Genomic DNA, 13594 nt, shown 5'->3' on the forward strand with positions numbered 1-13594 from the left:
TTCTCCATGACGATGTGTCCCTAACCTGGTCTTTCAGGTCTCCCAATGGTGCACTCATCACCACTGTAACTGAGTCCATCCACCTTGCTGCTGGTTGTCCTCTTCTTCTCTTTCCTTCCACCTTTCCCAGCATTAGAATCTTCTCCAGAGAGCTGGGTCTTCACATAATGTGGTCAAAGTAGGTCATTTGTGGCTTGAGAGAGAACTCTGGGTTGATTTGTTCAATGATCTATTGTTTGTTTTCTTGGCTGTCCATGGTCTTCTCAAGAGTCTTCTCCAACACCCAAGTTAAAGGCATCAATACTCTTCCTATCCTGCTTCTTTAAAGTCCAACTTTCACTTCCACAGAGTGTCACAGGGAATACCATGGCTTGAATGATTCTGATCTTTGTACGTATAGAGACATCACAGCATTTGAATATCTCTTCCAAGGCTTTCATGGCTGCTCTACCAAGTGCTAGTATATTGCATGTTTCTTGACTGCTTGTTCCTTTACTAATGGTGGCTGATCCCAAAAGGCAGAAGCTATCCACCACTTCAATATCTTCATTGTCAATTCTAAGGCTGGTTGTTCGACCTGTTGTCATTAGTTTGGTCTTCTTTATGTTTAGTTTTAGTCCCATTTTTTCACTGTGCTCTTTGACTTTTCCTTCTAGGGCTTGCAGAACCTATACATTTTTGGTTATATGTCCTGTTCAGACTATGAGGCAGCCAGACAGAATTATTATCAAAAATCTTTATTTAAAACAACTATTTACAGTAGTAAAGTCCTGGTGAATAAAAGCAAAGCAATTCCAATCAAGACCACCCAGGCAATGATGGATGAACAGGCAAGGCTGCAGGATCAGTCTGTGGCAGAACAGCAAGGCAGAATTCCGCTAACTCTCTGATCAATGCTGTCAGGCTTGGTGAAGCTAGAGTGCGTGGCAAGGCAGAAGCTGGAGGCAAGGATCTGTGGACTGGCATGCAGATAGGCAGGACTGGACTGGAACCTCTAGGCAAGGTTTGGCTCTGGAGGCTAAGCTGGGCTGGACTGGAGAATCTAGGCAAAGCTGAGATCTGGAAAGGAGGCTGGATTGAACTGGAGAGTCTAGGCGAGGCTGAGAACTGGAAGCAAGACTTGACTGGACTGGAGATTCTAGGCAAGGCTGAGAGTTAAAGGCAAGGCTGGATGCACACCTGGAATGCCTTGGAACATGGTGACAAGGTCCAGAGCTAGACCCAAGGCTGTGCTTGGCAGGGATGGCAAGGAGAGACTCGACTGGAGCAGCTTGTGCAGAAGGTGAATCTGCAGAGGTAGAAGACGCTGGTGCCAATTCCACTCTGGTTACAGGCAAGGCTTCTGACGCAGGTAAGGACTCTTCCACAATGGTTGTGAGCTCAAAGGATCAGTTGTCTCCGGCAGCTTGCTCTTCTCACATCTGCCTTTTAAGTTGATCCTTCCTGCACCTTCTCTCTCCTGCAGCCAATCGAGATCCCTTCTGATTCGCGTGCTTCTTGGCTCTCCTGTCTCGAGTGCTGATTGGAGGATTCAAATCCCCCTTCAGAGTTTGTCCAATCTGCATTTGCAAATTCTCCCACTCTCCTGAGTTGCTTCCTGGTTCAGTTTCTTCAACTCTCTCCTGATGAATTTCGTTTTCCCCTTCTGACTCCGGATAAGTTTCGTTTTGGAGTCAGAAGTGGGCTCAAACCTCACACTATCAGGGTAGTGTCATTGGCATAGTGCATGGTATTGATGATTCTTCCTCCAACTTTAAAGTCATGCTCATCTTCTTCCAATCCAGTTTCCCTTAATATACAGTATATTCCAAATATAGGTTGAATAAATAAGTGGAGAGTATGCAGCCTTGTTGCACTCCTTTGCCAATGTGGAGCCAGTCTGTTTCACCATGTCCTGTCTGTACTATGGCTTCCTGACCTGTACATAAGTTTCTCATGAGGACAATGAGATGCTCTGGGATCCCCATTTTTCTGAGCACTTTCCACAGCTTGACATGATCAACACAATCAAAGGCTTTTCTATAATCAATGAAACACATACTGTCTTCTTTTTGGTATTCTTTGGCTTTCTCAATTATCCAATGTGCATCAGCAGTAATGTATCATGTTCCTTGGCTTTTCCTAAAGCCAGCTTGAACATCTGGCATCTCTTTTTCCATATAGAGCTCTAACCAGCTTTGGATGATCCTAAGCATTATTTTGCTAGCATGTGAAATTAAGAATATTGTACAATAATTTGCACACTCTGTTAAGTCTCCCTCTTTTTTTTTTTTGGTATTGGAATGCGGTTTGACCTCTTCCAATCAGTTGGCCACTGTGTCATTCTCCAGATTTGCTGGCATAGCTGGGTTAGAATTTTGACTTATTCTTCTTCTGCCATATTTCAGTGGGTGTTCCATCAGTTCCCTGTAGCCTTCTGACTTGGTAGTGACCAGAGTGCTGATCTAACTTTATCTTATAGTACTAGCGGTTCTTGTAAGTAAGGAATATCTTCTAAGGTATCTTGGATGTTGAAATCTCTACTATATAGTGTTTCAGTATACTTCCATCCTCCTTTGATTTCCTTTGAATTGGTTATTATAAGGACTTATTTACTGAGTCTTGAACTGATACTCATTTTTCCAACAGTTATCTATACTCCTAAACTCACTGAGATTAACCATCTCTCAATATCAATATTAATCTGAGATAAACAATTTGAAAAATTTACAAATAAAGACTTCTTTACAATAATTATTCCAGGAGGATACTATATCATCAGCATATAACAGCAGGTTGTGTTCAGCCACTTTTACACCCAGATAGGAGGAGAGCCATGTTAGTCTATGGTAACCAAAAATCAGAAAGAGCCTGGTAGTACCTTTCCAAACAAACACATTTTATTAAAAGGCATAAACATCTGATGAAGTGAGCCTCAGTTCACAAAAGCTTCTGTCTTTTAATAAACTATGTTCATCTGAAAAGGTCCTACCACACTTCTTCTAATTTTATGTCCAGAATGTCCTTCAGTTGCCTAATATGATATTAGGCCAATAGTTCCAATATCAAAATAAAAATAACTGCCATGTAGCAAAGATTTAATGTTTTGTTTAAAAACTAAGAGAATATATGTATGTATGAATGTATTTATGTATGTATGTATGCTTTTTTCCTCTTTGTGTCTTTTTCTTTTTATATACTAAAAATAAAACAAAACAAAACAAAATAAAATAAAGTGAGAAGAGCCTTCAGTGGGAAGAACTATTCTCTTGAGTAATTTACTGTCTACTTTGCAGGGCAGATCGACAAAGATTAACAAAGTAATCCAAAAACAAAGTGAATCCAAATATCTTTAAAACAAATCCACAGAAAAAGTCTCCAGATCATCAAGGGGTTGAACTTCTTCATTCAGGGAATGAGACAGTGTTGCATACTCATACTGACGGAACGTGAAAACTGCAAAAGTGAAGGGCCTAGGTAAAGAACCCCAAGGTACTGCAAATGCATGTTATTTTAAAGTTCTTTTACAGACAAAGAGGCACCAGCCATCTAATTCATTCAATAAAACAAGTCCAGCTGCCCAGGGCCCCCTCACAGAATTTTTTGGGGGGAAGAAGGAAGCCAATCAGATTCATTTTGCTAGTGCTGCTCTCACCATGGATCCTCCTGAAGCAGAAGGACCCATGATAGAATTCTTCCACATTCACATTTTTATTCCTGGCCTGTTGTCCTATCAGTTTGCATCTACGGGGTGTATTCCGGCTCGTTCTTGGCCAAGTTTGTCTATAAGCACACAGACAAGCCTGTTCTTAAGTTGTGTTCAGTCTGGAATCAATGAAAGCCATGCTCTCTGACTTCCACACCGCACTTTCTGCCAAGGAGACAGAAAAGGCCTCTGATTTCTAACAGCTTCTTGCTATGGGCCTTCCAGTACCAAAGTAAACTGAAAATGTTGATGTCACTTTTTTAAACAGTTAAAAACAACATTTTATTTTATTTGGCTGAAACTTTATGTCTATATAATAAATCTGGTTAAACATGCGCATTTCAATCAGGGAGAGGAATTCTACTAGGTGAGCTGGCCTGTGTTGATGCCTTCATCCTTTTAACTAAACACATTAACAAAGAGCACAACAGCCCTTGCGGGGCATTGACTGTTTAGAGGCTGGAGGTTTGTAGCATTACATGTCACTAACCTAAATGAATCTCTAAAGAGAGACTCAGTTGCTTAATAAGATAATATATGATAGACTGGCTGATTTACAGTGTATTTGAGGTCTCAGTGGTAATCATGGATTAACCAGATTCCCATCTAATAAAATTAATCAGTGAACCCTGTGAATTTCTGGGATAAATGAGCAGTAAAGAAGGAAAAACAACAACAAACCTATTAGAGGTGCCCAGCAATTTCTTTCAGTCTAAGTGCAGTACCTACACTGTTGTACATATTTGTGATGCTTCATATTAATTTCTGATTTGTAATTCTTTGTATAATGATACCTTTCTCTAGAAATTTAAAAACAAGAGATCTGTTTTTTGTTCACGTGCATTGGATTTGCAGATTTCACCTGGATACTCTGGATGATTCCGCTCTGTTCATAGGACAAGCCCATCATATTCAGAAGAATTTTCAGAGGACAAGGACTTAGAGGCAGACCTGTTCTCAGGTAAATCCCAATTAACTCCATAGAGATTACTTTTGAGCCTCACAAAGTTGTAATTTAGAGCTGTCCTGTACTAGGAACTGCTAGATGCTTCATTTGTATAGAAGGGAACATTCCCCAATACTGGGTGCCCCCTTTTCCTTCAAAAAAATTAAAAGTTCACAGCGTTCTCTCTGCTGTCTCATGTGCAATAATACGGCTCAGGTTTTATTAATGAACCCACTCGGTTTGATGGGACATTTTGCTGCAGTAATCAACAAGCTTGCTAGGCTGTGATAAATCCACCAAGGGATACTCTGAACAGCCAGAGAAGCACATTCTGTCCCAGGCACCGTGCCTGATATTTCTGTGCAACAATGAAGCAGTTAGTACCCTTTTCAAAGACCTCCACAGCTCCTCATCGCATGAAATTGCCCAGCTGTCAGGCCTTCAGACTGCCTTCATCCTCACAGCAGTTCCTCTCCTCAAAAAGGGGGAATATCCCGAAATAGCATTCCAGAAGAGAAAGGGGGAGGAAACCCCCTCAGCTGTGCAGCTCTTCATTATGCTGTGATGAAAAGAGGGTCCCCCCCCCGAATGCTGCAAGATTTGGAAGCAGCTAAGGAGCCCCTTGACGCCTCTCTCAGGAGACATTTTCCTTCTCTCCAAAGTCTTGTGTTGCTTTACAACAAATCCTTCTCTATCACTAGGCGAGAAAGACTCAGAAATACAAATTCATCGGAAAGGTTGGCGTGCCTCTGAGACGTTGAAGAAGTCTTGCAATATTGATGAACGGCACTTCTAATCCAGAGCTGACTGGGATAGAAAGAGCAAACAAGTTCATCTGTATGGCAAGCATATTGTGCGGTACAGAAAAATAAGCTACAATATGATGCTCAGATAATTGAGAATCTCCAATTGTTTGTTGCTGTTTTTAAGTTTTCAAAAGTGGCTTCAAAAGTGTGCTTGAAAGAATATTGGCTAAAATCTCAAACGCAGAAAGACTAATATTTCAGGTGGCGGGGGGTGACCCTTTATCCCTCATAACTCCACTTGCCTTGGCAATCCAGAGTAAAGTATGCAAAATGGTGTTTAAATAATCAATCCTTCTATACCCGCAGAATAGACCATTCACAGGAAAACTAAATAGGCACGTGTACTTCATGTGTACAATGCTTACAAGTCACAGAATTCATCTTTCCAGATGCATAATGTGGATTATGTAAATGCAGAACATTAAAGTATTAGCAGAGGGAACACTTGCTTCCAGTCACAATAGCACTCCAAATAATCCATGTCCAGTGGGATTGTGTGCCATGGGATAATCTCTTGCTCACTGATATATATTTTTCTCTTGATTGCAGTGAATGTCACTGATCCATCCATCTACATGGAACTCTTAAATTCGCTATAGCACATCGGTTCATTTGCATATATTTGCAGATTTGTATAACTTATTCAACTTAGGCTAGTAATTAGAAAGACCAAGCAGATAAGAAGACTGACATTCACTGGTTCATCGACGTTCCTGTGACACCAGCCCCAGCCACTGACCAGGTATCTAATATTTAATATCGAACCAGATATTACCCATATTCACTTCTGCAACGGAAAGGACTAGAAACGTCTTTTGGAAAAGAAGAGCGCATATCCTTAGAATGCCGATTATGAATCAACGCACTCAGACACTATGATGTGATCTCCCATCATATAATCACACAGATGACCAGCAATGGAATTATTCACATATCTGAATGACAGAGTATATATAAAAACACATATCACTTTGATTTATATAATGTAATGTTTCCAAATCTCAGGGCATTCAGGTTAGGAAACATATACAGAGAAAACAACACATTTTGGTGAATCCAGGAATATGATGAGTTGGTCACTGAATAAAAATGCCTTGTTTGCTACACTAGTACATTCTTCCCCTCGTTTGCCCATTAGAGATGTCGCACTACCATACAGCTCCCATAATCTCCAGAACTTCAGCCAAAGGCTGTTGAGAAACCCTTTCAGTCTTTCTGTTGGGGAAGGCAGCCGTAGCAGCCAAATTTCTTCTCCCCATCGCAAAATGCAAGAAAGAAAGGCTATGCTATAAAAGTGAACTTGCAAGACTCACCCATGAATCGCATGAAGGGAGTGAGGTTCATAATGGTATCTTCCTTCTTGGTGACGCATGTCAATTGGCAAAGGAGAATGGAAGGCTGGAAAAATATGCTGTGGAACTGTGGATGGGAAAAAAAGAAAAAGAACTTCAAAAAAAAAAGCACATCCTTCTTCACTGTATCTTGTTTTATTTTTTTAAACCCATAGTTTCAAAGGCAGTAAAGCTCCATGCATTTTAGAGCAAGTGCGGAGGCAGACAAGGGGTCTTAGTGATAGCAGCCCTAGAGTACACCAGAGAAGTAGAATGAATAAATAATCAAAGTCATGGGGAGAAATCCTACATCTTCAACATAAAAGATCTCCTACAGGGTTTTTGACAAAGACAAGCAACCAAGGGCTCTTTGAACTCAGGGAGATGATAGGAAGCACCAAGGAATGCTAGACTCCTAACACAAATCAGAGTTGACAGAGCTTGGCAGAAGCCACATCATTTCCACTGCCAGGAGTGGCTGCTGAAGCACCTTTCCCTAAAAGGTGACTGCATACACACACACACACACACACACACACACACACACAAATACAGTCATGAACATAGTGCGAAACTTGGAAATATTTACTTAGGTAGGGAAAAACAAGCAGAGAACAGATGTGAAGTCTGCGTATCAGACGCACTGGCTAGAGCGGACCTGCAGCTCCAGTTCTGAAAAAGCAGCCTGAATTGCCCACATTGTTTTCATTCATGAATCTGCATCCGAAGAAAGTGGCCTGAGAGCACTCTGACTTATAAAAACTATTGTAAAATTTATTAGTGGTTGTCAAAGTACAGCCATGAGTGCAGGTGAGAGTTGTCCAACAAATGAGAATTTCAGTAGGCTAGGCTTCATACTATGTATGAGCACACTCATCCACCCACAGATATAATTTACATATTTCCAGATCACACTCATTTATACAACTGGGCTTAATCATGCACTACTTTGAATTGTTTCAAAAAGGTGCAATTGTGCAGCTGCCCTCTGCATCTTCCCATGATCCTGGGCAGAGAGCTGCAGAGAAGTGCTACGCTCACGTCCCTGTGTGCCCCAAAACACCTTTTTGAAACAGTCTCAAGCAGTGCACGGTCCTATTAAGAATAGCCCTTGGCAGATTCCCCAATTCATGTAACAAAGAAGATGCACTGCAAAGTAGATACTTGACCAGTGCAGATTTGTGAGTACCATAGAAGTGTGGTTCTTCCTACAGAACGAAAAGGTTGTAGAATGAGTAATGCTTGAGATATATATTTTGTTAGCCCAATCCTATGCACATTTATTCAAAAGTTATTTCCACCATATTAACTGAGATTTCTCAGAGGCAAACTACTGTATGAACAGGATTGCAGCCTAAAAAAAGGATAATTCGTGGATACCACAAAGTAATTAACCAGCAGCCTTCATAACATTAGCTCCTCCAGGAAGTTGTTACAAAAAGGGATCTTCTTTTTTATTTATTAAACTTATATAAATGAATTTATACAGCAAGAGATCTTCTAGTAGCTTCTGTGAAAGAAGAGAGAGTTGGAATGAAATCATCATAAACCAGCCTTTCTCAACCTTTTGACCCTGGAGAAACCCTTGAAATATTTTTCAGGCCTCAGGAATCTCTGCGCATTCAGGCTCAGATATAGGCCAGAAGTTACAAAATTATCGTATTTGTTTCATGTGTAGGTCTGTATATATGCATTAACAGTGCTCTTTAACTGAAAATAAAGAACGAAACTTACCTCTTTAATGTGAAGTTGCCCAAATTTGAAATATTTTTTAAAATAATCATGATCTCCCAGGAACCCCTAGTGACCTCTCAACAGAACCCTGGTTGAGAAACCCTGTCATAAACTATAACAGAACTAGTGAATTGGCAAAGACTGTTCTTTTCTACTTACAGCTACTCCCAGATTAGATTAATCCCATGGATGTAACTGATCATACACTTCAATAAAAAATTGATTTGAGCACTTCAAAGGCACACTAGTTCTGGTAAGCAAATATCCTCCAGAATAAAAAGTACAGGCCTAGGCCCTAGTGGATGCAAATGAGCAAAGTTTCATGAAGAACTTCACCCATCTCAAATGGGAAAGTGCAATCCCATCCAAGACCAAAGGTGAAAACATCCCTGATCCAGGAAGCCCAAACGGCTACCTGACAGTTTTGTCAGGACTGAGTCAAAGTCTGTTCTTCCCCATCCAGACCCAAACAGCCTCCAGACCCTGGGTCAATACATTGACAGAGCCACCTTATGCATTGGTATGTGGGAATGACCTTGGGAGGGGGAGGGGTAAGAGATGCTGCCCAGGGAACGATCAAGTAAGAGAGGGTATAGCCTGCAGCTGCATAACAGGAGGAGAAAGGAACTCAGAAAAGAACCTCCCTAACTTATCAGGCTGTAAAAGAGATGGTGGGAGATCTGTACTTCCACACCTGCAAGATCCTGTTAATGTAGTCATACAATAAAGTCGAAGTAGTTCATCTGGTCATGTTTCCTGTCTGGTCTACTTGGGAAGGCAGACACCTTAGCAGTCTGGGGTTGAGATGTACAATTGGGCATCATCACATTGGTGATACTGAACCCAAAATTGACAGATAACCTCATCCAGCCATTTCAAACAGGAGGGGTGAGAGAATTAATCCCTGGGCACCATACAAGTGAGGGACCATGGGTGCAAATCCACCCCCTCCTGTCAGCACTGTTTGGAACCAACTGCTGAGGGTGGTGGTAAACTACTGCAGCACAGTGTCCCCTGTAGCTGGTTCAGAAGGAAACCATGGTTGATGATATCAAAAGTTCCTGAGAGATCAAGGAGCATGAGGATGGGTGTACCACCACCATCCCAGCTCTGCCACAGGTCATTGACAAGCAACACCAGTGTTGTCTTTGTTCTAGATCCTGACCTGAAACTTGATTGAAATGGGCCCAGATAATCCATTTTCTCTAAGACCCTCTGCAACTGTTGTCTGACCACTTCCAACAACCTTCCCTATAAAGGAAATGTTGGAAATTGGACAATAACTGCCCAGAACATAAAGGTCCAGTGATGACCCTTTGAGAAGTGGGTGCACCACCACCTCCTTCAAGGCCAGGAGGACTACCTCCTCCCTCAAAGAGGCTGATACAATTGCACAGACCCATCCATGGGTCACCTCCCAGGCCACCTTAACAACCAAGGTGGGGCCTGGATCTAACAGAGAGATGGCTGAACTTAACAGTTTGGAGGATCTTGTCCACTTTATTGGGACTCACAGAATCAAACTCTGTCCAGATAACATCACAACACTCCATCTGTGCCTAAAACAGCTTTTATCAAGGTTGGCTAAACAGAATCTTGCAAGTCTGAATGCGCTTCTATCCCTCTCTCTTTTATCTTCATGTGAATTTGGGGGTTGTCTGTCAGAGAGAGCTTTTGGACTGCTTCCCTCTTATCTGGGCTCCTGCAATGTTTATCTGCTAATTGCCTTGATAACAGATCTTCCATCTCTCTGTCAAGGTCATCTCCTTTACTCTCTACATTGCCCCAGCCAACTCATTTGGACCTGCCCTGTCAGAGTCCATCTCCAAGTGAATGTGAGTGACTATCTGCCAGATGAGAGCCAGTTTGGTGTAGTGGTTAAGGCACCAGGCTAGAAACCAGGAGACTATGAGATCTATTCCCACCTCAGGCACAAAGCCAGCTGGGTGACCATGGGCCAGTCACTCCCTCTCAGCCCTAGGAAGGAGGCAATGACAAATCACTTCTGAAATCTTGCCAAAACAACTGCAGGGACTTGTTCAGACAGTCTCTGAGGATAGGATTGAACAGATTGGAAAAAAAAAAACCTGCCAGATAGTGTGAATATTCATTACCGTGGCCCTATAAGTAGTTCTGTGGCATATCCCTCCTCAGCAGTGAATGGGTCACCCTAAACAGGGCCACAGGGTGGCTATCAGAAGATGCAATAAGGTGGAGAAATAGCAGTGTTTCACTGCCCTTGCCACCTATGACAGATGCTCCAAAATGGGCTCTTACTCTGGTTGGATTCACTCTGCCTCTAGCTCTTGGAGCTCCTCAGAAAATCAAGGGGCACCCAGGACTGGCACACAGAAAGAGGCCACATAGGAGCCATCCAGTCCAAGACTTCAGACTTTCATCTATTCCAGGGTGCAACCAAGGCTGAGCCGCCCACCAGATCCTTAGGGAAAACCCCAAGCTCCCTCTGGAACCTGATAGATCCACCAGTTTCCTGTGGCAGGCCAATCAAACAGATCCTTCCTATCTGCAGGAGTGGGTGGCACCAGAAAGCAACCAGAGAGTGATCCCTTCCCAATCAGTGGTGCCTCTATTTGCCTAGTCATTCTGAGCGAGCAAGAACAACATAGCTTTGGTAGGACAACATAGCTTCTCATTTCTTTATTATGTTGTTATCAGTAAATCACTCTGGATTTACACCTTTATGCTTTTTTTAGTCCTGATTACAGCTTACTGCAATTGTTTTGCCCTCTCTTGGCTTCTCAAGCTCTCCTGGCTTTTAAATTTTTATCTTCCAAGGTGACATCTGTGAGAGGGAATATTCTTACCTGTAAAGCTGGAAGGAACAAGGGAGACTAAAATTGTATTTATACCACTTCCCTGGAAAAAGAGTAACCCCCACAGACATATTTGCAAGTAGTTATGTGTGTGATTGGTATAGTTAGAACTCCCCAATTTTTTGGATCACTGTTTAGTTTCATCTGAAATTAATTCATATTATCAAGTATAACATCCCTATGTAGATACAAGCATTTGGTTAGTGTGTTTGTCTGCATTGTCCTGCATTGTAAGTCCCTCTGGAGAATAGGAGGATGGTGTCAAAATACTTATTATAAGTAGGTAATGCAGGGGAAATCTTACCATTGCCTTTCCTCACCAGATTCCTGATTATATGCAAAAGTATGCTTACCCTTTAATAAGATAGACATCTGTATTATTCTGTGGTTGTTCATACAGCAATGGTTGGTTTATGAATTGCCAAATGAACAGATCCATTGTAACACTGAAACAGGAACTTGGTCCCAATCAAGCAAGGTCTGACTTCAATCCTTAAATGTCTTTAATGCAGTCAGCATAGTTTATACAATAGTCATTCTATGAATTGGCTCTGTCCAAATATGAAGCTTAAGCATAACAAACACCAGGCGGCAAATGAAATGTCAATACCATTCCTTAAGAAAAAGCAGAAGCTTCTCCAATCATATTTGCCATGAATAATCAATGATCAAGTGATCTTGAGAGGAGCATGGAATACACGTCATGTAATTTGTGTGCTTTCTTAGACTGCTGTTTTACTCCTAGAAAGACAATGTGGGAAGATGGAGGAGGAGAAACCTTTTCTTTAAAAAAAATGCTGGAATCTATGAATGAATGAGTGTGTGTGTGTGTGTGCGTGCGCGCGCACATGTGTATCAAAATGCACATTTACCTCTGGCTTTCAAGTATGCAGACAAAGTATAATTAGCAACCGCATGATTATCTTTGTTGGAGTAAAGTACATACATTATTCACTGGGCATATTTTGTAAACTACTTCAAATAAGTAATTTTACTTTAAATGTTATTCAATGTAAGCCCCTAATGGAGTTTTGATCACAGGTTAAGTCAGAGCAGCTCTAAATTTGTTGCCTTTTCTCCCTGTGTCCTCATTCTTAGTCAGACAGGGGTTCTACAGACGGCTTTCCCAGCATGTTAATATTCAGTGTGTAATTGTGACTTCATCCGGGGAGAATCCCACAGGCCGACCAAGGCGATATGCTCCGTCATGCTGCTGTGACCCAGCTCCCTCCCACTTTGTCCGAGACCTTCTCTGACCCCTTCTCTATTTATTCTCTCCTCTGATAATACACCCCAGGTCTTTATTGACAGTGCATTAAGTTGGGTTTCACTTTCACAAGCAAGAGGGGTTTGTGGGGGGATGGGTACGATTCAACTCATTTAAAAATAGCAGATTATTCAAATAGCATCATAAATATACATTGTGAAATCGGTGCATCGACAACTCTGGGACACTGCCGTCTAGGATTGGAACTGATGCATATGTGTTTGTAAACCCCCAAGAAAAACTACATGAATTCCATAGCATCAGACATAACTGATAAATATTAAAAGAAAGGAAAAGAAAAGAAATAATCTAAAACTAATTTACACCAACATTCTTCACTAGACTGCGCCATACCTTTTTTACAATCCATCTTTGCTTCCACTACATCCATACCCAGTTCATATACTGTATTGCCTTTTCTTTAAACTTTTCTCTTTCTCTCTTTTTTAGGATCTCATCAGCTCCTTCCCACCATGACTTCCTTGGTTTTCCCCTTCCTCTCAGTTCACTCACTGTTCCTTTATAGGTACATTTTGTGATTCAGTTTTCATTCATTTTCTTTCTGTGACCGAACAACCTAAACATATTTCTTTCATACTGGTCACTTGCTTTGTATTCAATCTACATTCATTCAGCACCCATTCATTCTTGACCTTTGCTCTTCTAGTTTTATTGTCCCCTGCAGTTTATGTTTCACCTCACATACCCAATTTTTATTTCCATATAACAAAGAGGGCAGAAGCACACTATTCTTTTTTGTTCTGATAAATATTCATTTCTCTCAATAGACCATATATGATCCAGTATCATGAAATATCAAGTCACTGACTGGGCTTTGACCTCTTGTTAAGCTGTTGTTTGTTTCATTACTAAATCATTATTTTTAAATTATTATAGCACACTAAGAGAATAGAATGTTGTTCAATGTTGTTCTTTTCTGAGTTAATAGTGGGCACTCCCAACAGTGTTTCTAACAATAAACCTACGAGTA

The 13594-nt window shown here is 41.3% G+C and overlaps 1 protein-coding gene across 1 annotated transcript in view; it reads right to left on the reverse strand.

The window, feature by feature from the left end:
- GLI2 (GLI family zinc finger 2) overlaps nucleotides 1–13594 on the reverse strand; it is a 253350-nt gene that overhangs the window by 77124 nt on the left and 162632 nt on the right. Inside the window, exon 3 of the mRNA XM_063288804.1 lies at nucleotides 6751–6856. Coding sequence (XP_063144874.1) covers nucleotides 6751–6856 — 106 coding nt within the window. The remainder of the gene's footprint in view (nucleotides 1–6750; nucleotides 6857–13594) is intronic.

Source organism: Candoia aspera, chromosome 1 (genome assembly GCF_035149785.1).
Source record: "Candoia aspera isolate rCanAsp1 chromosome 1, rCanAsp1.hap2, whole genome shotgun sequence".
Lineage (NCBI taxonomy): Eukaryota > Metazoa > Chordata > Lepidosauria > Squamata > Boidae > Candoia > Candoia aspera.